The 24993-nt window shown below is 36.4% G+C and overlaps 2 protein-coding genes and 1 long non-coding RNA gene across 9 annotated transcripts in view; all 3 read left to right on the top strand.

The window, feature by feature from the left end:
* The first annotated feature begins 5180 nt into the window (after window positions 1–5180).
* HPY2 (RING/U-box superfamily protein) lies at window positions 5181–11292 on the top strand. Of its 2 annotated transcripts, none has more exons than XM_020672159.2 (7): window positions 5181–5321; window positions 5427–5498; window positions 5588–5698; window positions 5833–5943; window positions 9405–9544; window positions 10436–10521; window positions 10866–11292. In XM_020672159.2, exons 1-7 carry the CDS (start codon window positions 5226–5228, stop codon window positions 11012–11014), a joined length of 765 nt encoding a protein of 254 aa, XP_020527818.1. In that variant the 5' UTR covers window positions 5181–5225; the 3' UTR covers window positions 11015–11292. The 2 variants fall into 2 exon arrangements, with proteins under 2 accessions (XP_020527818.1, XP_006852567.1); XM_006852505.4 differs by having other exon boundaries at window positions 5181–5324.
* A 561-nt stretch (window positions 11293–11853) lies between these two features.
* The window catches only part of LOC18442280 (Polynucleotidyl transferase, ribonuclease H-like superfamily protein), a 31781-nt gene continuing 18641 nt past the window's right edge, over window positions 11854–24993 (top strand). For 2 of the 6 annotated variants that reach the window (XM_088868477.1, XM_011627989.3), the window contains exon 1: window positions 24341–24469. Coding sequence is in view for 3 of the 6 variants with exons in the window: in XM_011627989.3 (XP_011626291.2) it covers window positions 24434–24469 (36 nt within the window). In the remaining 3 variants the exon portion in view is untranslated. Of the gene's footprint in view, window positions 12535–24184; window positions 24470–24993 lie in introns of those variants that run through there. The other 4 variants (XM_088868474.1, XM_088868469.1, XM_088868481.1 and 1 more) reach the window with 4 other exon arrangements.
* Window positions 19470–21896, top strand: LOC105421264 (uncharacterized). Its single transcript, XR_016056696.1, has 2 exons — window positions 19470–19616; window positions 21200–21896. It is a non-coding gene; the product is annotated as an uncharacterized LOC105421264 (long non-coding RNA).

The raw sequence follows: 24993 nt of genomic DNA, 5'->3' as shown, positions 1-24993 counted from the left end.
GACAATCGGAGAGGACCATCCAAACCTTGGAAGATATGCTGAGGGCCTGTGTTATTGACCTTACAGGAAGCTGGGATGACCATTTACCCCTGATTGAGTTTGCTTATAATAATAGCTTCCAAGCCAGTATTCAGATGGCACTATATGAAGCCTTGTATGGAAGGAAATGCAGGTCACCCATATGTTGGGACGAGGTTGGTGAAAGAAAGCTTTTGGGGCCAGAAATTGTCCAGATAACCACAGATAAAATAGCATTAATTCGTGAAAGGCTCAGGACAGCTCAGTGTCGGCAAAAGAGTTATGCCAATAACCGAAGGAGAGATCTTGAATTTGAGGAAAGTGATCGAGTTTTCCTAAAAATCTCACAAATAAAGGGCAATATGAGATTCGGCAAGAAAGGAAAGTTGAGCCCACGTTACATCGGACCATTTGAAATCCTGGAAAGAATCGGAGGTGTCGCTTATAGACTTGCCTTACCACCCGAATTGGCAAATGTCCATAATGTCTTTCATGTATCTTCACTACGAAAATATCAGCCCGACCCGTCCCATATCTTAAAATATGAACCTTTACCGATCAGGAAGGACCTATCCTTCATTGAGCAGCCAATTTTGATACTGGATAGAAGGGTGCAAGTGTTGCGTAATAAGGAGATTCCTTTGGTCCGTGTATTATGGCAGTACCATTCAAGAGAAGAGTCGACTTGGGAACGAGAAGACGAAATCAGAGAAAAATATCCCTATCTTTTTCAGTAATCAGGTACACAAATTTAGAGGACTAAATTTCTTTAAGGGGGAAAGAATGTAACAATCCTAAATTTCAAAAAAAAAAAAAAAAAAAAAAAAGAGAAAAGATGCTTTTAAATAGGTGATGGTCTGTTTGAGTATGATGGTCCTTGGGGACCATCACTATTTTCAAAAAGTTTTACTTGGTTTAACTTTTGCTTGCCTGCTTTTGCTTGCTTGCTTTTGCTTGCTGCTTACAGCTGGCAACGTCCTTTAGCAGACGTGGTTTTCGTATGTTAAAAGCAGACGCTTAACGCGACACCTCAGATATGAGGTAGAGCGTAATAAAATAATATAATAATACGTTATAAGAATTTAAATAGGGGAGGTGAGCACTCCTACCCTAGAAAATTTTGAGATCTCTCTCTCTCTCTAGCCGAATTTTATCGAAGTTCCCTCTCAAATATTTGTGGGTAAGTGACATCGTCTTCCTGAAAAATAGTCTGTTTTTAATAAATAGTGATATTTCCGTCCAGGATCTTTATTTTATAAGTTTTGTGTGTAATTGACCCCATTGTCTCGAAAAATAATCTATTCTTTTTAAAAATGAAATGAAATAATTATTTCTGCTTATTATCATGAATTTTAGGCGCGATAAACTTTATGCGCACGTGACCTCATTATCTTGAAAATTAATCTTTTTAATAAAAATTGTGATATTTTATCTATGTTAGAAATTTGGAATGCTGTAAATTAGAAAAATAAATTTATTTATTTTTCTTGTTTATTGTTAGAAATAAATGTGATATTTCTGCTTTTAGTAAAATTGTGATATTTCTTTCTACTGTTCTGAATATTTAGACATTGTAAAATTCATGTGCAAATGACTGCCTTATTATTTAAAAAAATTGACATTTTTGCAATTGATTATAGTATTGTTGTGAGGTATAAGTGGACCTATCTGCAAGTGGACTCATCCGGTTCGCCGGTGAGGTATAAGTGGACCTATCTGGGACACCGGTAGGGATTAAGTGGACTCATCCGGTACGCCGGTGAGGTATAAGTGGACCTGCAGGGATTAAGTGGACCTATCTGGGACGCCGATAGGGATCAAGTGGACCCATCAAGACGCTGATGGGGTATATAGGTGACCTACTTGGGACGCCAGTAGGGTATTTTGTGAAATCCTTTGAATTATATACTGCCGTTAAAATTGTTATAAGCATTTCAATTACTCGGATTATACTTAATTATGCATTTATTGAAAGGAAATTGTTGATACATTTCTGTTAATAGATCTCATTTTGGAAAATATTGATATCTTTCAATCATGATTATTTTTAGGATTATGATGATCACTTACTGAGTAGCCAAACTCATCAAACTATGGTAAACATTTTTTCAGGATAACTGGGGATTCATTTTGAGTGCTAGTCAAGATCAACCTTGGAAGATACTGTTGTTGTGCTAGCTTTCTTTATTTACTTTGTAAGACCTCGCCACTGTAAATTTGTCCTATCAATAGATGTATATATGTTTTGTCTGTCACATCTCAGGAATAACAGTACTGTAAATTCTTGGGGTGTGACATTCCACCTCGCTCGGGATTTGCGGTATGGAACAGATTTCGGCAACTCTAGTAATTGTTGAACATGCCTACGTGAGTTGGTCATTCATTTCTACATTCATTCACCATAAATCTTTTTGCGAGCACTCAGGTATGATACTCAGTTCTCGGTTGTTTATTTGTTGGCCGTTGGACCGTTTTCTCCAACACCAAACCTTCTGCCCATTTGCATTATTATTATTATTATTATTTTATTTTATTTTTTTCATTTTTTGTAATGGGATTTTCTTTCATTTTTTATTAGTTTTGGAGGGGGTTTTCCCTTTTAATTTAACTAAGTTTTTTTTTACTTGTAATATGATTGATTTTGTTGGGGTAATTGGCATTGTAGGGGTTGTTCCTAAACATGCTTCAGATTATGTATATTGATTATGTTGCATGTATTGTGTTGATGTCTTATAGAATGAGATGTATACCATTCAAGATTTGGGTTTTATGCATTTCAAAATTGATGCAGTTTTTTTGTTTTTTTTTTTGAGTGATTCAGTGGGGAAGACAGACCCTAACCCGTTTTTCAAGTAGATTAGAAGTTAAACTTTTTGAAGATGTTAACAGGGTGATGTTAGTGATGGGAATAAAAACCACAATGTGATGACTAGAGTATGGGGGTACTACCACCACAACCCCAACCCAAGCCCCTTTCCCATATATGTGATTCAGTTGGGAATCAAAATAAGCCTAACATGCCTTTACTTAAAAAACAAAGTAACCAGTGAAAGCCAAATGATATTGAAATTGTGATACCTGCAAATTTCAATGTACATTGTTTCTGTTGCTTTCTTTTTCTCTTCTACTTAAAGTGGTGAAACTTAGTTTTTTATTTTTTTCCCCTTAATGAAGGCCTAACATTTTGTATTTTATGATTTTTATTTGCACATTGTTTGTTAGCTATGCATTTTTTTTCCCATGTACATTTTGTGAAATCTTAAATTTCGGCCTACATTATGTTGACCTTGATAATGCCTCTATTCTTTTAATTTTCTGGACCTTGATGATATTTCTCATTCTCACCATTGTGAATTCATTTATGTGGTTCTTCTAAGTGTAAGTGTCTTAGATTGAATCATGGCCGCTGGTGGAGCGATTGCTATCGACATACTTACCCACATACAGCCCTACTGACATGGCGATTCCCACACGGTTCATACTGCATGATTTTAAACTACATAGCCATGGTTCAAACTATATGACCATAAACTGTAGCGAATGTCTAGTTGCATGACCTTAAACTGCACGGTCCTAGTTACATGACTTTAAACTGTGTAACCACGGTCCAAGCTATATGACCTTAAACCATAGTGCACGTTCTGGCCGCATGACGTTAAACTGCTTCGCTCAGGTCCAGGAGGCACGACCTTAAAGACGCTACATGTGTGCGCACACCTCCCTTTTCACGTCCATCGCCACACACGTCTTCCCTAACCGGTCCATTGGTGCACACATACCCTCTTCTTCTTCTCTCCAGTGAGCCTACCTAGGCCCACACGCCCTTCACGTGCATCACCACACACGTCTTCCCCAGTCGGCCCATTCATGTGCGTACGCCACCTACACCACCTTCATTGCCTCTCCAGTGAGTCTACATGCACACACACACCCTTTACATGCATCGCTACACACATCTTCCCTAGCTGGCACATTCGTGTGCGCATGCCACCTTCACCATCTTCCATTTCATTCTCCAAAGTCTTACCCATGCTCACCAAACACCGAGACATCTCGCTGCCAGCTAATGGGTCACCACTTTTCACCTACCATCCAATCAACTCTCTACAGGCGCCTTCATACCACCTTCCCAAGTGAGTCAAAGTCACCCCCAGACTCACTCTATGGTCTGTACAGACTACCATTCCTTACCACTACGGTCCAGCTGTATGACCCTAAAACTATAGCACACGTCTTAGCCGCATGATGTTAAATGGCTTCGCATAGGTCTCGAAGGCACGACCCTAAAACATGTCTTCTCTCAGAAAAAACGGCCATGGTGTATACTTGGACAAAAGAACGCCATGAGTAAAAATGACGGACAAGTATGGTCACAAAACCATGAGTAAGAGAGTTCAGTGGAAAAATAAACCCAAGCACAATCAGAACCCCAAAAGGGCACCGTGAGTAAAAATGGATGAAAATGGTGGACATGACCACAAAGTCATGAGTAAAAGAGCCCAAAAATAGTGGAAGTTGGTCTTATGAGACCCTCCCACACCCATGTGCGTAGGACCCCAAAGAATCGCCATTAAATTTGGTACAGATTTCTAGAAAGTTATTACATGGGTGTGGGGGCTCATTTGCTAGGCCTTTAATTGAGTAATAATCCGTTGATACCTTTCCACACCTATGTGTGTAGGACCTCAAAGAATCAACATTAAATTTGGTACAGATATCTAAAAAAATCAAGTTCTACATCTATGTAATAAAGTTTTTAGATATTTATATCAAATTTAATGGTGATCCTTTGAGGTTTCATAAAATCCTTTAAAGTATATTTTGGTTATTATATTTTACCAAAGATTCTTTTTAATATTTTTTTAGGTGCACCCCATTGGAAGATGGCACTCACCAATTCTTATAATCATACAATTTGTATAAAAAAATAAAAATATAATACTCCAAAGTGTCATATTTAAATCAAACGGTGAGTAGCTCCCTTTATCTAAACTGGACGGCTGGATGGAGGGAGAAGCCTATATCGTCTAAACTGCAGGGAACTATAGAAACCTAAGTGGAAATCAATATCAAAGCGCTCCGACCCCTTGCTCTATTCCCGCCAGGTGGAACCATTTGCTGAAAACTTCTATATATCTGAGCCTCTCCCTCCCATTTCCACTGTCAAAAAAACCCTTCTCGCTCTCTCTCTCTCTCTCGTCATACGAATGGCTTCAGCATCCACCACTGCTCCTCCTGATGGTGGTGGTGGGAGAATGAGCGTCGCGGCCTCCAACTTGGGCAGGGAAAATCAAACTCTCATTGTTGTAAATCTTTCCTCTCGAGCCTTTTTGTTTACTGTTCTCTCTCTTTCTCTTTGCTGCTTCTCCCCCTCATTCTCTCATCTCCACCTCCATAATCGTTTCCAGGATCTCCGCAAAGCCTTGGGCACTATCAAGATGATGGCAGAGGACTTAGAGAGAGACAACCGGTTTGAAATGGTAATGATCTCTCCTCTGAAACTCGATCCTAACTCTTAAGTTTCTCTCTCCTCTATCGTCGAAAGAGAATGATTTCGTTGTGGTTAAAGGTAAAGGAATTAGAAGATGCCACACTTGAGTTGTTAGCTGCCTCTGATGATGCTGCCCATTTCTCATCTGCCCTCCAATCCATTGGTATGAACTATCGCTCTGGAAATGAGGTGAAACCCTTTTCACAATGAACATTATTTTTCTTGTTTTTTTTGAAATTTTGGATATGTGGCCCTGTTTTTTATGTGAAATTTTGCCCTAATCCTGTTGTTGGTTTATTGTTTTTGTATTTTTGGATGCGAAGGCAACTGATTTTAAGAAGCTGATAGAGAAGGAAGTTATCAAGTTAAAGGAGCAATCGTCTTTTGTTCCCCAGAGTCATCCCTTATTTCGGCAATTTAAGGAAGTGATTTGGGTAAGTTTGAGGACTGGTGTAATGGCTTAAGGGCTTCGTAAAATGTGTTTTTTGGGAATTCGACCACCCATTCTTGATCCGTACATTAGCCTGAGTTGTGTACGAATTCAAATTTGTATGAATGTTTCTTCATTTCATTAATATTAACACGATGAATATGATTTTGTTCAAAACAATGTGTCAGACTAGATAGTGTGAAATGGTTAATGTGTTTTTCTTCTATGTTTTCTAGTTTTTATCCTCATGATGAGCAGAAGTTGCCCAACATGTGGATTTCTGCTAGTGTTGCTCTACAATGCATGAAATATGTCTTTATTATCTTCATTGGTTCGTTTATTAGGGTGTTATGTAATGTTCCATATGCTTATTATTGAGCTACTACTCCTATGAGCTGAACTGCCATTTTATCATGTCAAACCTTTTTGGTGTTCGTCTTTGTAAATTTGTATTATGATGCCTTATGCTGTCATACAATTAGCTGACATGGATATGATGAATACTGGTTCGATATGAAAGAGTTTATAGGTGATTGTTAAGAGGTACTTTGAGAGATAAATGGGAGATATCATGTGCGATGGGGAGGCTATATTGCGCTTGATGTAAAAAAGATTATCTTTACAATTCTAGCATTTTCCGTAGTTCTTTATGTTTGGACTTAGACTAGAGTGTTCAAAGGAAATTATTGAGAATGCCTTGTCCTTGACATGACCTTTGATTGTACCTCAAGATTTTGGCTTGAAGCATTTATTACTAAGTTTCTATTAATTTGTGTTTTTCTTGAGTCTTACGAAGTTGTACCCAGACCCTTGTTGCCACTCCTATTTCTGTTTGAGATGTTATTTAGGAGACTTTGAACTATTTGGTTTTAAAGATGGGATTATATACAATGAGACCATTTACCTTTTGTACAAGGAGGTCACAATTACTTATAACCAGCGGTTTAAAACACGCTGAGTCGGCACGAAACCGGCTGATTCGACTCGGGAATCGGTTATCCAGTGACGATTCTCGTTTTGTACCGGAAATTAAGCGTGTTTAAAGGAGAACTGCCGATTCGTAACAATAACTCGGCGATTTCGACCGGTTCTCACCATGTCGCTACAGTGATGCGGCCATTTCGACCGGTTCTCACAGTTTCCTTAACATTAAAACGTACCCACGTGTCATCAACAAGCCACCTTCCAGATGTCTTGCCGCGTACATAACATCAACAACTCCATACCTCTCCCGCGTGGCATCATCTGACAGCAATTACCGGCTCTCTACGTTTTATAGCTGCAATGAGGCTTCAATGACAACGATGTGGGACTAATGTTGAACTCTTATTAAGGTAAAAATTGTAACTCCATTGTATAAAGCATTTTATACATAGCATTTTACAAACGCTATGACATTGTAACGCCATTGAACTCTTTGACTAATGTTTATACAAAGCATTTTACAAACACTAGGGTATAGTATAAACCCTAGGGTATGAAATTAACATGGAAGTATCTTATACTTTGTAAAATACTATGACATATGATATCTAATTTAATTTTTTCTTTTTATTTAGATTTTTTGAATTTTGACATTGTTATTTTCTATTTTTAGGTGAAAAATATTTTCTTGAATATTTTTGTAATATCATAATATTGAAATTTATAAGGGAATTTATTTTTATTTTTTTCTTATGCTATGGAAGTGTTTTTTAATATTTTTTGAATCATAGTTGTTATAATATTATAAATAATAATTATACATTGATAATCAAATCTTGTAATTTATTTATTAATTTATTTGTATTATAAAGTATATAATGCATTATTTTTGTTATAGTAATAAATTAATTTATTTGTATAGTAATCCATGATATTTCTATGTTTCTTCTTTTGTGTGATGTAAATTTAATGGTTAACAGTAGTTCATACAGGGAAAGAACATCTCAATATTCGCATATTAATGCAAAACAAAGACAGTTAGTAATCTAGTACCCTCATTTCTTATTGGATTCCTAAAAAACAACATTTATAATGATTTTTAATATTTTTTTGGAATTTTTTAAGGTTAAATACGACCGATTCTGCCGATTCCGGATCCAAAACATCGATTCACCGATCCAGATGGGTTTTTGGGGTGCCCGATCCGGGTCACCGATCTGTGTTTTAAACAATTGCTAATATAACCATTCGATGTGAAATCTGATAGCTTAGGTGTGTCACAACGTTTGAGAAAATTTCTTTTGAACCTTGAGCTTGGTCAATGAAATAAATACAGCCACCCAATTTCACATAACCTTGTACCAAAAGTAAATGGTCTCATTATATACTTTCCTTTTAAAGATACTTGGTTATGCATACTATCCTTGCAGCTATTATTCATATTACAATGCGAAGGCCATGGTTTTTCCTGTGAGTATGTCTTATATTGCAATATGGTACCTCAAAACAGATCAATGAAATGTGATCTTTGTTTCTCAATTGAGAGTTCAAAATTTGCCAGATGTCAAACATTTGACTGAATATTTTAGCAATATTTCATGCTATTGCAGCATGCTTTTCGTATTTTATGATAAACAGTTTCAAATATTTGATTTGCTACAAATACTGGCGGTAATCCAAAATATTTACTTGTGGCTAAAAAATGGAGAGAAAATCTTGCAATTTATTGCAGTCTGACAGGGCATGGAGTGTCCTTGCATATCTCTAGGATCTAAGCAATTCTTAACCAGAAGTATGTAGCAATTCTTGTCTCTTGCTGAGCTATATAATCAGCTTGCATACTATCATTTGGTTGACTCCCTTGGTGTGGAGAAATGGAGGATGCTATTCATAGAAAAGCCGATCAGGTTGAAGCTGTAGATCCATTTCCATAGTATTACAATGTTTTATAATTCTTATTTTGTTCATTCAGGAGCATAAAAAATCAGCATCGATGTTTTTTGCATCAAACTGGCTTTGCAATCAATGTATGAGAACTCTAGTTTTCTTCTCAAGTGCCCATTTTTTCTCTTGGGATTCAGTACTTAGAGAATTGCTAGACTTTGGCAAGTCTTTGACACTATTCAAGTCCAATGGTTGCATGCCTCTTCATGAGGAGAGGCTGTGGATTTGTGTCATGTTTATTTGTTTCCTCTATCTGAAATTCTGAATGTTTCCCATGCTGATTTAAAGGACTGGAACCTGTTCGAAATCTATGAACAGTTAATGCTAAACTAAATTACATGAGTTGCAGTCTTAGTTTTGTTGTTTCTAATGTGTGGCTTTTAATCTGTTTGTTTACTCCATCTCTATGTGCTTTTAGTTCTCTTTTTATTTTAAGTGTAAGCTTTTTTTATTCATGATTCTTGCCTGTCATGGATTGAATGTGGTGTAGCATATCCCTTGTAGCTTTGGGTGTTTTGACCCCTATTTGCTTCTTATGAGATCAATTTCTCCGTGTTTCATATTGAATGAAACATAACAGAAACAAAATTTCTGCAGAACGTTCATCATGCTGGTGAGCCAATGCCTGGTGAAGAGCAGGAGGAAGTCATCATGACGACTAGCCAGAGTAACATTTTGAACATTACATGTCCCTTATCTGGAAAGCCTGTCATTGAACTTGAAAATCCAGTACGCAGGTATGGTGTCTTCTCTAACAAGTTTCTGTTCAATTAGTAACTCTCTATCTTGTTCTGCATATGCAGTACAATGCATATGTAAACTGCAACTATTAGAATAGCCAAAATTTTAGGATGTAACCTCTTCAACCCATATACTAACCTCAAAAAAAAATAAAAATAAATCAAATCGCACTCTCTGGGCACTTCAAAGGAATAACGTCTCAAGATTGAGCAAAGACTGTCCAATTTTTAGGATGAGATCTAAGTGATAGAAACTTAAAATTCAAATTTTCTCTTTTAAAATAATCATCCAGTGATTCTAAGCTGGTTTCCTAAATTTCAGATTGGAAATATCATCCCAACTCAGCTGCCAGAGGGAGTAACTGTATAGTATGCTCCCATTGAATCATGGTATATGCGCTCTTAGAATATATAGAATGTGTATGGGAGTTAAGGCAACGCATTAGTTCAAGTTGTTAGCATAGTTGTTTGGAGTTGGTGAGATACTTGTACATGTTTGATACAGTTCTATCAAAGAATGGTATTGTAAAATTTTAAGTTCTCATGAGTTTTGCTCCAGGGATGTCTCTTAAGAATTCAATGTTCCTATGGCCAGTTGGTTTCTCAGTGTTGAGACAATTGGGATGATGGTTAGTAGTACAAATCAGTGCAAGTAATAACCATTTGGATCTCACAGGAGTCCGAAACAATGTTCTGCACCATAACATATTGAACTAGACTCCAAACTCCTAAGTTGAGGGCGTGTGTTCCAAAATTTTCAGTAAATAAAAATGTACCAAGTGAGATAGACCTGATCATGCTATCATAAATGTATACTGATATGAACTTACCATCACTTATTGTAATTAGTAGGGACTCATAATCTAAAAAACTGCTTTGTGTGTGCAGTATGGATTGCAAACATATATATGAAGAGCAGGCAATAAAGCACTACATGAGGACTCGGAGAACTCGCTGCCAATGCCCTGTGGCAGGTTATTCACATTTGCTTGTGCATCTTTTCTTCTTATTCCAAACATTTCTTAGGTCACCTTTGACTTCCTATTTCTAATACTCCCTTGGACACCGTTTTTTTTTGGAGGAAAATTCGCTTATGTAAGTACTGAGTAATAAGCTTACATGCAGACCAAATTTTGGCTACCCACATAGGGAGCTCCTAGCAATTCCTCGGACATCTCCTTTTGCCTCTTTTAGTTTTGAACATTCTTTTATGTATTTGTAACATGTGGTCATTCTATCGGCTTCCACTTCTTACTTCTATTATCATATCAATTGTTTCTAATATTCTCTCACTCCTCTTTCTCCTAACTTCACACAGGTTGCCCCAAGATACTGGAAGGAGAGCGAGTGACATGCGACCCTCTCTTGCGGATAGAGCTTGACGAAATGCGAGCGAGGAGTAATCGAACCACTGAATCTCACTTGGTTGAAGATTTCACCGAACTTGATGATAATGAGGATGACTAGTTTAACTTGATTAAAATGTCCCATTCATTACTATTTTACAGGAAGAGTACATGTAAGATACCTTAGTTGTACTGCGACTTTCCTACCTCTTTGTATATCTGATTGCACGAGGCTAAGTAAATCTCGTTAGTTCCCCTGTAGTCTCATTATAATACATTGTGCGCAATGGCTCCAACTATCCAATTGAAAGAGAAGTTGGAATCTAAAGTGGATTTTAAATGTGGGAGAATGAATATATGAAAACTGGTTCAACATTTGAAACCAGTGGCATATTTTCAGTTTGGTGTCTAATTCCTTGTGATTTCAATCTGCTGCCTTCAGCAATATATGTGTATCAAGTTAATTTTCATTTTCATACAGATTTGACCTTATATTTACTTGTCTAGGGAGTCTGAACATTTCACAATATGCGGAACTTGGTGCAATCATTTGGAGCTGGGGTCGTTTTAGTGGTTTCCCTGAAGTTAGCCAGTCTTTGATTTCTTCTCTTTTTTATCCTTTTGTTTTAAAATGGCCGTCATGCAGTTCCACTGAAATATGATGCATGCTTATGACTATGGCCTGCCTTTATTTTGTTAGAGAAATTTACAAAAAAATCCTATTTTGTTTTTGAAATTAAAAAATATTTTCTTATAATTCATATTTTACATTCATATCCCACTTTTTAAAAAGTATAATGTTTTTTTAATTTATTATTTTATACATCGGTTTGTGGTGTTTATACTTATTTCCATCATACAATTGTAAAAATAGGCAAAATACTCCTAGAAGTTTAAGGGAGGTTTGGTAAATATTTTTTGGGTATTTCTAGGGCTTGTTTGATATGAGAAAGTGTTTTTGAGAAATGTTCTGTATTCGATAAAAAAACGGAAGTTAAGTAGGGAACTTTACTTTACTGTTCATCTTCCCCTCTTTGTATGTTAAAAGAGTTTCGACCAAAAGGTCGGAACTCGAAATGGGAAGATTTTAAAAAACTTCACCGCGATAAATGTTGTGCCTAGGCTCTTCTTCTTCTGTTCTTCGCCAGCCGCTGAACCACCCCTCTCTTCACACTACGCCGCTCGGCTCGATCCATCTCTGCTCCTTTGCTCATCTCGTTTATTTGTCACCAGTTTATTTCAGCAGCTGCGGCGAAAAAGGTCTGAACCTCGATCTCATCTGCCCCTTTTCTCTGTGTAACGCCCCCCTCTCTCTCTCTAAGGGCTTTTACCCTTTCCTATAAAAAATGTGGATGCCCAAAATTCACCCTTTTCAATTCAAGGGATTGCTTATAACTCGGTTCTGGAATTCTTCTGAATTGATTTAAAATAAAGGCTGATTGATCGTTAGGGCATTGTATGTCTCATTTTTTGGGGGTAATTTGGTTGGGTTTAATGGAATGTGGTGGTGTTGGTGAAGAAGAACGAAGAGTATTGTTGCAGGGGATGCATCTTCTTCTCTCTCTTCTCTGATGCCACAGAATGGGCAGCCCCACCACCAAAATGCCGTTTCTCGCTCTTCACCCATCAACTATCTCCAAGGTGAATCCTTTCTTTTTCTTTTTTCTTTCTTCTCACTACGTCTACTTTTACCCAAAATTGGATTACTCCTGCAATCTTTGTTTGAGAACTGAATTGGATATCCTTTTGCCCCATGATAATTTTTTCCATTATTTGGCATTGCATGGTTAAATTTTGAGAATTTGCTTGTTTCACATTGTTTTCTCATTTTGTTAAAAGATTTTCTCAAACAAAACATTAACCCTGATTTTCCACTCTTAAAATTTGTAGATAAAGCCCTTACAGCACGGTTTGCATGCTTATATTGAAATAACACGTCACATTCTTTTCTTTTTGTTTATTGGTCTGCCAAAAATCGATTTGGTTCAGTCTTATATTTGGTTCATGGGAGCAGTTATTGATTCAGTCTTATATTGAGGTAAGCAGTTATTGATTCATGGAAGAATTCGCTAGGCTGTGGCTTATATTGAACATATATTATCTCTGTTTTCTTACAAACTTGATACTTCTTGTAGAGCGTGGTTTGCATGCTTCTTTTGGCCTGGTCATTGTTCATTGCATTTTTATTTAATTTTGAAAAAAATAGATTCAATTTCAGTTTCACATTTGCGGTAAAGAGTTATTCATGGAAGAGTTATTCACTATCTCTCTCTCGATCCAAAGCGTGGTTTGCATGCTTCTCTTGGCATGGTCTTCTTCATTGCATTTTTATTTAATTATGAAAAAATAGATTCAATTTCACTTTCACATTTGCGGTAAAGTTATTCATGGAAGAGTTATTTTCCCTCTCTTAATCTATCGTAATTTAATTTCAATTGATATTTTATCCCAAAAAATAAAATTCAAAAAAATTAATAAAAAATAAATAATATCTAGGTCTCAATTTTTACATTTTACATCAACTGCTAATCCAATACAAATACCCATAACTTCTTAGTCTTTCAACATATTATCAAACACAAGTATTTAGAACTTAGGTTATCAAACACAAAACCCAGTAACTTCACAAAACCCAGTAACTTCTTAAACACAAGTACTTAGAACTACTTAACATTCCAAGAGGTTGGTACTTAGAACTTACTTAACATTTCAGGAGGTTGTCAAAACAAAAACCAGTAACTTCTTAAACACAGGTACTTAGAACTACTTAACATACATTCCAGGAGGTTGGTACTTAGAACTTCCTTAACATTTCAGGAGGTTGTTAAAACAAAAACCAGTGACTTCTTAAACACAGGTACTTAGAACTACTTAGCATTTCAGGAGGTTATCAAACACATGAACCAAGAACTTCTTAACTTCCCAAAGAGGTTATCAAACACAAAAACCATGAACTTCTTAAGTAACTTCTAATTTACAGTTCATACCGTTATCAAACAGGCCAAGGTACGATAGTAAAAAATATACACGCCCAAATATAAGTTTAATCTAAAATATAGATAAATATATAGAAAATATAGATAGATATATAGAAGATAACTATATAGATTTAAAGTATGCTGTAAACTCAAAAAAATTGAAATATATGAGACTATAAATTTTGAAAATAAAATGAGATTTTTTCTGCAAATTTCCTTTCTTAAGATTTTATTTAGACACATATTATCTGTAAATTTGGATCTCGTTCTCAATTGGATAATATTTTGTAACAACTTGAAGTTGCATTCCAACCAAGCATCCATCTAAACTAAATCGATGAATTAAGAAGGGTTATGATATCCCGGAGGCTTTTGCACAGCACAATGGAGTCTCAGTCTCAATCTCAATTGGATATCCGAAAATTTCTCTGTAGAAGTGAATTCATATTCGGAGCTCTCTATCACAATCTAAAGTACGAACTTCGATCATTTGAGTCAAAGATTTCACTTCCTAACTCATAAAACCCTTATTGTGTTATTAATTAGAAGAAAAGGCATGTTTTTTTCTTTCTTTTTTTTTTTGAATGTTAACGAGCTTTTAATTGAGAAAATATGAAAAGTAAAAAGGTAGAGAAAAAGGAAAAGAAGAGAGAAGGAAATGAAAAGGAGGGGGAGGAGAGAGAAGACAAGGGAGGGGAAGGCCAAAAGGACGGCAACGTTCACATCAGTTGCACCACACTGTCTGGCCAAAGAATTTGCCGCTCCATTCCTCCCACGATTGATATGAATAAATATGACTTCTTTAAGTAAGATTCCATCCAACACTTGAGTCAATTGCCATTGTATAGTCATTGGGGTGTTGCAACGCTTAATGACATTCAAGGAATCTCCTTCAATGATCACTTGTGTGTAGTCCTCCATGAACTTCATTACACCAGAATGTAAAGCCCATAACTCTACTTCATCGGCTGAGCAAGGGTGCAGACTAACATTATAGGTCCATAGGAACACCCCATTGCTATCCCTCAAGAGGCCCCCATAACCTGCCACCTAGCCATTATCTCTGCCATCAAAGTTAAGTTTTACATGCATGGGGGAAGTCTATTCACCGACCTTAACCTCCCTCTTCTTTCATAAGCCAGCAGTCCGTTGTTATTAAAGAACTCATTCGGCACAAACATGTATGCTGGTTAGAATTGGGCCCAAGAAATGATGGTTTTAAAAAGTAGGGAAATGTTATCCATCTATACTATATTATCAAGCCAAAGTTAAGAGATGAGCACATGTCACAAGAATAAGAAAGGTCACTAATGTCAATCTCCTCTAATAATTTTAGAAAGTAGAAAAATATTATCTATCTATATTATCTATACTATATTATCAAGTGAAAGTGAAGAGATGAGCACATGTCATAAGAATAAGAAGGGTCACTAATACAATGCCTTAGAAATTGTATAATAGGTGAATGCCATAGAAATTGTATAATAGGTGACTATTGTGTAAATCACAGTTCCCATCTTTAGGGAAGGAGAGAGAAAGAGAGATTTCGTATTCATCTCTTTACTAATGCCATAGAGATTGTATAATAGGTGAATGCCATAGAGATTGTATAATAGGTGACTCTATTGTGTAAGTCACAATCCCCATCTTTAGGGAAGGAGAGAGAAAGAGAGAGATTTTGTACTCATCTTTTAAAGAGATGTGTAAATACATAGATTCTTTTGTTGGATTTGGCTGGTTTTGTCATTTTTTTAAGCAAAACAAAGCACATAATAGACAGAAAAAATTAAGGGGATTTGAGATAATATAAAAATTGAGATATTTTATAAGAAAGATGAGATATAGACTCAAGTGTAAAATATTAAGAGGGATTCACAAAAGTATCTAACATTTATCTTAAAAAAATCAAGGGGATTTGAGAGTTAGATGGAAATTGAGAAATTTTAGGAAGTAAACCCGATTTCTCTTTAGTCTCTCTCCACGAATTCCTCCCTCTCTCTAGGACATCGTTTCTCTCTCGCTCTATCCTTCTCCACTACCTCTCTATCTCCTACACGACCTCCTCCCCCTCCCCCATCCCAAGTACCTTTCTTTATTATCTATTTTTTTCTTTTTAACTTCTTTATTTGTTTCTTGATATAGGATTCTGTATTTTTTATTTTTTTATCTTTTGGTTAATTAGTGGTGTTCAATTTATTGTAAATATTTGAACATACGTAGTGAATTGAGCAAGCAGCCAATAACAAGGAATATTTCCTAACTACCCAAAAAAAAAAAAAAAAGGCATATTCCAACTTTATGTGCATGTGTTTGTGTTATTGTTCATCAGTTTTATTTTTTAGTTTTCAATTTCCTAGCAATATTAAGAAAGATTAGTAATTATAAGTATGATTGTATAATTATTACCTTAACATTTTGTTCTTTGTAAGGATATCATGGATTCTTTAGAGTTGGTGGGGCAGAATTAAAAGGTGCTTAATGCACACTCAGAATAATTTTGTTAGAGGATATCAATGGTAGTTATTAAGTTTTATTTTTGTGAGGTTTAACATATTTTCGTAATTACATGAGTCAATAATATAAGAAATCAAAATATTGCCATAGAAAATAGATCTTTTATGAGAGAATAAGTTTCGAACATTCTCTTCTTATATGCTCATAACCAAGGTCCGAGCTATATGACCTTAAACCAGTGTGCACTATTTGAAGACATTTTTCAGCCCCTTGGGTCCCTGATGCGGAATAAAAGGGAGAAGCCGGTCAATAAAGCCTGACAAACAGTGGAAATTTCAACAATATCATAATGGCTTCAAAACCAGTCAAGATCTTCATAAGGACTCCAAAAAGTCTCCTGTCCAGTTTCGTCGCATTCCGACATGTCTAAGGCAGTGTAGACTGAGGAACAGTTTCGACATAATCAGCCTTTAACGCCCTGAAATGGGCCCTATAACTAGAACTATATTTCAGTGCGTCAAACAACTATGAGACCACCGCCATTGGATCCGGCACGGTTGAAAGCCCCTACGGGTCAAGTTTCAGCTTAATTGGTCCCTCCAAGATAAGGTTATGAGCAAAAGGCCAAAACAGGAGGAGCCGCACACTATTCCCGTGCGGCCACCCTGCAAGTAATCTCCATTAAAGGGACAGTCACAAATAGTGACTTTTGAAGGCCATATCTAATTCGTACCGAATGGGAATGTGCTCAAATTTTGTGAACGTGTTCGTCTCGTCAAGACAAACGTTTCGATATATGGCACACCCCGACAATGCTTGAGCATAAAGAAAAGCTAGAGAGAAGTTGTTGATCCGTGAAGAAAATTGCAGGAAAATTAGTAGCAATACGCCTCGCTCTAGCGGCCGAATCACGACGGTTGCGAGCCCGATTGGTGCAAAACCAATTTCATCGTGTGCATAAGGTCTAGGGCTATCTTTGGTCTGAACTCCGTGCATGATGAGCGGTCAGATTTTGCACACAAAGCCAATAAAGTGATTGTAAATTCTCGCATTGAAATGACCAAAACTCAAAAGTTGCGAAATCTTCATCTGGGCACGAAATCGAGCTATGTTCATTGCAATGTGATCATGACGGCATACTGAATGTGATCCAACGAAGAAAGCACGAAGAAATATCAAGAAATAAGCACACTATCGATCCAAAGCTTGCAAGATTCATCCAAATTTCAAGTCGTATGATCGTGGCTTAAAAACACGATCCATTGCTCGAAGTTTGTATCAAATTGATCGTCATGCCGAACCTTACAAGAAAACAATCGTCTTTTGGACCAACGAGTACCAGAGCAACCCCGGATCATCCACGAAAGATCACGCAAGTTCTAAAGCAGCAGCAGGGACTATTCTGAAATTTCACAAATTGTTAGGAAGGGGCAAATATGTCATTTTGAACCCACCAATTAAATCTTAATTTCTAGCAATTAGGTTTAATTTTGATTAATCCACCCATGTTTGGGCACAACTCTATATATATCACGTACTACCATTGTACGAGGACCTTTTGCAAGACAAACTTTTGCTTAATAAGAATTCTATTCCTTCTTATTGTGGGGTCACGTTTTGAGAGAGAAAGGAAGGAGAGAGAAACTTTTGAATCGGTACTCCTAGGCTCAAGGTAAATCTTTCTCTCTCTTCTTTTATTTTATTCTTCTCTCTCTTCTTCTCTTTCTTCTTCTTCTTCGTATGAGCTTCTCTCAGAGACCATGCACGGTAGAGGGAGTGTTGTGCAAGCCTCTTTCTTTTCTTTTTCCCCTCTTGTGGTTTCACAGGTCGTGCACGGCGATGGCAGCTCCATGCGTGAGCTTCTTTCTCCTTCTTGTTGTTCATCTTTATCTCTCAGCAAGGTTCGCAGACGGTGCTGCTCAACGCCATCAGCAGATGTGTCCTTGACATCTCAGCAAGGAGCACAGACGATCAGTCTATTGTCGCCCACAGGGGTCTTCCCTTGTTGCAAGCCTATTGGAGACGGTGATGCCTATCACCACCCGCGAAGGGTCGCGATAACACCTATCGCCGTCCGCAAGCTCCTTTCATGCACTCGGCGCCTATCGCCGTCCACGAGCTTCCTTTATGCGCTCGGTGCCTATCGCCGACCACAAGCCTCTTTCTTGCGTCCCGTGCCTATCGTCGTGCACCTCATAAGGAACTTTCGTCTCGTGCTTCACAAGTGGCTATCGTCACGCGCTTCACAGGAAGCTATCGTCGCCCACGAAGGGGTGTGATGCCTTCTCGCGTTGCCAATGGCGATGCCTAGCGCCGCTCGTAGTTCATTGCTCACCTTAAAGCCATGAGCAGTAGTGTCTCGCGCCACCCAAGGGCCGTGATACTGTTACTCCACGGTTGTGGGTGGTGATGCCTAGCTCTGTTGGGACCCCATCTCTTTGCCGCCTTGTGCCTTCTCTCGATTTGAAATGCAAGCTTACCGTCTTTGACTAATTATTTATTACCATCGTCCAATGGTTAAAAAATTATGTTGTCTTAACCTAAAATAAATAAATAAACGCTTTGTTTCTTTCGTTTTAAAAAATTAATAAATCTAAAAAATTGGTATAAGATTATAAAAAATTGGAGGGTTTTCTAACATTTTAACACTCTATTCTATTTTGATGTGCACCTTACTTTAAGTGTATAAGATTAACACCTTATATAGACCTTTCCTCTTTGACAAGATATTACACTCCAAAAAAACTTAGTTATGAACAGAGCCTAGTTTAACTCCAGCACCAATGAACATGAACTTCTAGTCTATGAAATCTAGTATTAAGTTAAAAGGGAAAGCTTTATATGATCTCCCTAGAGCATAGAAGTTTTATAATGCATGGATGAGATTAATCCACTTGAGTTGTCAAAAAAAAAAAAAAAAGCACAGGTTCAACCGGTAACCATATCTAAATAACCCGTACAAAAGATATTCCCATTTGACAAGTTAGAATGAGGAAACTCGATTGGAAAGGAGAGAGAAAAAGAGAGCGTTGAGCAAGCCGAAAGAGAGAGAGAAAGTGCGGAACCTTGAATCCCTAATTTCTATCCAAAGCGAGGGTGTTTTGGACAGCAGCTCTTCTTGCGCTTCCCATTGTGAGTCATTTTTTTGAAGCTAAGGCGGGCGATCATGGTTTTTTTGGACAACAGCCCTTCTTGTGCCTCCCATTTTGAGCCATTTTTTTTAAAGCTATGGCAGGGTGATATGGACGTTGCTCCTGATTCGGATCTAGGGTTTTTTCTGGGTCGATTCCGGTACGTTGCTCCTGATTTGGATCTAGGGTTTTTTTTGCGTCGATTCTGGTTGAGTAAGCGCATAGAGCAACTTGAATTCATTAAATGAGGGATCTCTAAGGTTCTTATAGAAATCTTCGATTAACATGTATGTTGCTTTGTGATCAGTAGAGGCTTGCCGTTTGGCACACTTCTAATCGGTAAACTTCTTCTAATTCTTATTGTTTTCGGATACAAAGAATTGATCTCCCTGTTGATTTTGACTGTGTGTAGATGCAAATATTTTGCTCTCCGTTTCCTATTTCTGCGTAAATTTAGTACCAAATCATTATGCGCACAAACAATTCATATATACAATACACTCAAACAAATTAATATTTAAGATTTTTTTCTCTTTAGAACCTATACATACACTCTGTAATATAACAACATTTCCATCTCTAATATGTTTTATTTCATGCAACAAATTTTATTAAAAAAAATTTATATGAGTTCTAGTTCACGCATAATTTGTGTCTAAAAGTCAAAAGTAGTCTGATCAAATAAATATTTAAGATTTTTTCTGATCAAATTAATATTTAAGAGTTTTTTTTCTTTAGAACCTATATATACATTCTGTAATATAACAACATTTCCTTCTCTAATATGTTTTATTTTATGCAACAAAATTTATTAAGAAATTTTTATATGAGTTCTAGTACATACATAATTTGTGTCTAAAGGTCAAAAGTAGTTTGATTTTGATCAAATACTAGCATTTAAAGTCGATTGTTCTTGTCAAACTACAATTAACTCATGGCATTTTGTTCGGCTCATTGCAATCTAGTATTTCTTGGGAAATCTTTTTACGGATCTTCCTAATTATATAATTTATATGTCTAAAGGCCAGATACTATCTGATCTTTCTTTAATTTTGACTTGACCCAACTATGAAGTAGCTTTCTTTATAATTAGTTTAGTGATAGACATTGAAATAGCTATCACTTATCAGCCATACAAAGACAAACTCAAAAAAGGATGCACACAATATTCAAAGCATGTCATATATTGGCTCATATATAGGTCTACACTCCCATTGTAGGAAAAGGATTTACTCCATAGTCCATGTTAACATTTAGCAGCCAAATTGAATGGACGTTTCAACCAAAAGTATTATCAATACAAGCAGGATTTGTTATTGTGGTATTATAAATCCTTGATGCGTGTTTTTATTTATGGAGTCTAGAGAGAGAGCTAGTTCTTCTTCGAAGAATGGACATTCGTTTTTTTTGGATTAGAGAAAGAGTAATCCAATAAAAAATCTTTTATGGCATTCCTCAAAAAAATCTTTTTTTTAGTGATTTTTTTTCTATTTTGTGTGAATTGTATCTTGAGAAACTTAATTTCGAGCGCTCCCCCTCTATCTCTATCTCTCTTATTGTGATATGTAGTAGTGAATTTTAAATTTTTTGGTTTTTTTGCTATCAATTTATAAGTCAATTTCTAGTTAGTATTCTTTATTTATTGTTCTGCTAGGTATAGATTTATTTTGAAATTCCTACTTATACTTAAATTTTGTGTCTATCTGATATAGAAATGAATTTGTGTTAATTACTTATGTTTAGGTATTACTGATTAAAAGTTATGGACATCATAGAGAAGGGTACTCAAGTGGTGACATTGTTGCTAATATGAAGCCTATTGAGCCTTACATACCCATTGAGGCACTCGTACACCTGATTCATCCTATAAGACAGACCAGGATGAATTCTATGAAGACAATACAAGAAGTCAAAATAGAGGCCATATGTATATCCTAAATTTTCAATGACTATATCAGTTTGGATAATAATGCAAGAAGTTAATGCAGAGGCTATATCTTTAAGAAAAAGATTGGAGTTTTTTTTACAAGCCCAATGGTCAACCCGCAAGCCCATCATCTCAGAAATGTTTTGCAAGTCCAATGCTCAACAATCAAGCTCATCATCTTAGAAATTTTTTGTAAGCCCAATGCTCAACAATCAAGCTCATCATCTTAGACGTTTTTTGTGACCCCAATGCTAGTGGAGAAGACTTTGTCTTACATTTTTTGCAACCCTAATGCTAGTGGAGAAGACTTTGTCTTGGAACGGAGCTTCGAAATGGAATTTTTGTATAGCTTCCATATGTTGCAAATTCACGTTGCAATAGTTTCAATGTGCATATTGAATAGCTTCAAAATAGAATTTTTGTATAGCTTTCCATTTTACAAATTCTTGTTGCAAATAAAATTTTTGTATAGCTTCGAAATGAAATTTGTGTATAGCTTTCATACGTTGCAAACGATATGTAGATCTCTCGCTCTATCTCATGACTTAGCTATCTTACTCTCTTCTCACTCTTTAGATGTGTGTGCGTGTCTGTCACTCTTTCTCTCTTGCCTCCCTATGAACTCTATGGATGGTTTGCGCCTTCAATAATACTCCTTAGCTTTTAATACTAAAATAATAGTACTCAAATTCATACATCAGATAGTATCAAGTATGCAGTAGATGTCAAGACAGAGGCATACATGCTCACATAAAATTACCCAAATTTGCTTCTAGTACCATGAGAAGTAATTAACATGTTCACTACCTAGACTAAATGCCTTGAATCAAAAGGAAACACCAAGCCTGAATCGAAAGAAAATTACCTAAAAACACAGTTTGAAGAACTTGAATTGCAGTCCATGATTCCCACAAGGAATTAGTGTGCATTTAGGGTCATGTCTTAAATAGAACTCACCATGAAAAGACGTTCCAATTCGCCATGAAAAAGACAATGTAAGAAATAGAATTCATTTGTAAAAAATTACTTTCTTAAATAAATGTTACACATACATAAAGTTTGAAAGCAAGGCACTACATCAAAATATGCCTGAAAAACTGAGTTTGTACATATTTAACTACAAGACTTTAAATTACAAATATGTAAGAGATCTCTTTCTAAGTACACCATTCCCCGTCACCCTTGATCAAAGTTCCCATTTGAGTTCTTCAGACATAGTTTGGTCTTTCTTGTACTTTGTTCTCCTTTCATTATCCTCTTCACCATCCTCCTCACCTTCCTCTTCGCTTTCACTATCCTCATCATCAACTTTCTCACCTTTTTCTTCACTGTCGTGCTCCTTTTTTGCATTTGGTGTGTTCTTTACTAACAAATCATGGGCCATGACTACATAACGTCTCGATTCCTCTTCAGTTTCAAGTGGGGCATTTAACCTCCCTATACAGGGGTGTTGCTGCAATTACAATAATATTTATATAATTAGAATTATTCTTGCAACTTTTGCATAAGATTTTTTAGAAAATAATTGCCAAGAGAAAACAAAATGGAAGTTCGATATATGAAGATTTTACTTTGACATTTACAGTAAAAAGGTCCAAATACCACTTAAGGAGTCAGCTAATTTCCACTCTTATTCTATTAATGGATATTTTAGCACGAAACCATTACAAATAGAAGGAAAAAGCAAAAACTCTCTAGGAGGCATGCCATTTAAATTCTTTCTTTGCTTTTTTTTTTTGGTGATTTCCTCATTATATTCGGAATAATAGACTCTTACACGACCATGACAGTCTTGGTGCTAGTTTTGAAGACAAAAATAAGTCGCCGCATCGAATTTCCTTATTGGCAATTGGGGCAAAACAGTTCTTCACGACTTAACTTGTTTCCCATTGCCAATAAGCAGTGCTATCGAAACAAGTTCCCATTGCCAATAAGCAGTGTTATCCAAACAAAGCAGTGTTATCCAAACTAACGGGTCCCATATACAAAACTGCCATGTTGATGTTCTATACACACGATCCAAACAAGACATTAAAGTATCAAATAAAGTGATAAGGACACTGAAATTCTTTTAGAAAAATTCATTCTTAATTTCTCTTTTGTTGTTCTAAGCAATCACAAAATGAATTTGTTGCACTCAAAAGTCCATGAGTTGCCTGCCATAGCTTCAAAAAATGAGTCAAAATGGGAGGCGCAAGAATAACTGCTGTCCAAAAAAACCCTCGCATTGCATATAAATTAAGAGATTCGAGGTCTCGCGCTTTCTCTCTCTCGGCTTCCCCTTTTCTCAGTGCTCTCTCTCTCTGCTTCCCCTTTTTTTTGTCAGCGAGCTCTCTATCTTTAATCTGGGAAATGGGGATCTCTCTCTTGTACAAATTATTTAGATAGGGTTACCTGTTGAATCCGTACTCCTTTTTTTTTTTTTGTGACAACTTAAGTGGATTAATCCCAGCATTACATTTTAAATCAACGGTTAAAGATGTGGGGAGGATAAAACTTTTACATTTTAAATCAACGGTTAAAGATGTGGGGAGGATAAAACTTTTACATTTTAAATCAACGGTTAAAGATGTGGGGAGGATAAAACTTTTATGTTGTAAAGAGAGCGTAGAAAGCTTTCCCTTAAGTTTAAAGGAATGTATAACGTGAGACCATACTACTCCTAGACCTAGCAATTAAATTTCAAATTGGATGGTTTGAATTCTAACACAAAATTTAGAGATTTTATTTATTTATTTATTAAAGACAAGTTAATCGCATTCTTATGATTACCTGACTCAAAATCCAACAATAGAGGGAGAGAGTAGGCTTGAACTTTGAAGAGATAGAAGCATTAGAAAGGGCATCATCCCCGTGTTTTTCATGGGCGTTCTCGATAGGTAATGGCAGGCTTGAAACTTGCTAACTTCCTTGTGGGTCATCGTGCTATTGTTCCCAAAACCCTTGCTTCAGCTCTCACAAGAAACCAAATCAAAACCTATTTCAATGCTTACGCCCGTTGTTCCTTACATTCCGAGGTTGGAGCTCACGAGGCGATTCACTGGAAACCCATGTGCTTGTATCATACCCAAGGCTTGTGCACTATGGTACTCTCTCTCTCTCCTTGGTCGCCTGTTAAAGAAATGGGGCTTAATTTGAAAACCTAATTGTTTGAATTGTTTAAAAGCAAAGTATGACAAATATGTTTATCAGCTGATTCGCTAATTCGTTCAGGCTTGCATGTGATGGGCTGAATTCATCTATAATTTGTTTTGACAAATTAGATAGTGTTAGGGCATGCTTGATACACTTTCATTTTCGACTCCTTGAAAGACAAACTAGCATAATTACAGTCAAACTGATTCCTTAATGAGGTGTTCTTTTGGTCCAATAATAATCCAAAATTGACGCGACGATGAATGCTTCGTGAATATTCTTACTTTATTGGCTTTAATGTAAGTTTATAAGCTTAACTATCTTCGCATGTAAGCTCATTATCAGTTATTGTTTTTATGAGTGTACTTAGTAGAGCTCATGTCTTTTCACATGGTCCATGTCTGCATGCATATGTATTTTGTTCGTGTTTTCCCATGGATTTTTTTGTTATATGTTGTTGCGCGATGCAGCTTCC

This window comes from Amborella trichopoda, chromosome 1, assembly GCF_054954075.1.
Source record: "Amborella trichopoda isolate Santa Cruz 75 chromosome 1, AtrichopodaSantaCruz75HAP2 v2.0, whole genome shotgun sequence".
Classification (NCBI taxonomy): Eukaryota; Viridiplantae; Streptophyta; class Magnoliopsida; order Amborellales; family Amborellaceae; genus Amborella; species Amborella trichopoda.
Note: the sequence above shows the minus strand (reverse complement) of the source record. Positions and strands in the feature narration are given on the sequence as shown.

Excerpts from the sequence above, each read along its gene's own strand:
- HPY2 (XM_006852505.4), top strand. The coding sequence starts at position 5,226 with ATGGCTTCAGCATCCACCACTGCTCCTCCTGATGGTGGTGGTGGGAGA. Across the intron at positions 5,325-5,426 it reads AAAATCAAACTCTCATTGTT|GATCTCCGCAAAGCCTTGGG; the intron begins GTAAATCTTTCC and ends AATCGTTTCCAG. Across the intron at positions 5,499-5,587 it reads GAGACAACCGGTTTGAAATG|GTAAAGGAATTAGAAGATGC; the intron begins GTAATGATCTCT and ends TTGTGGTTAAAG.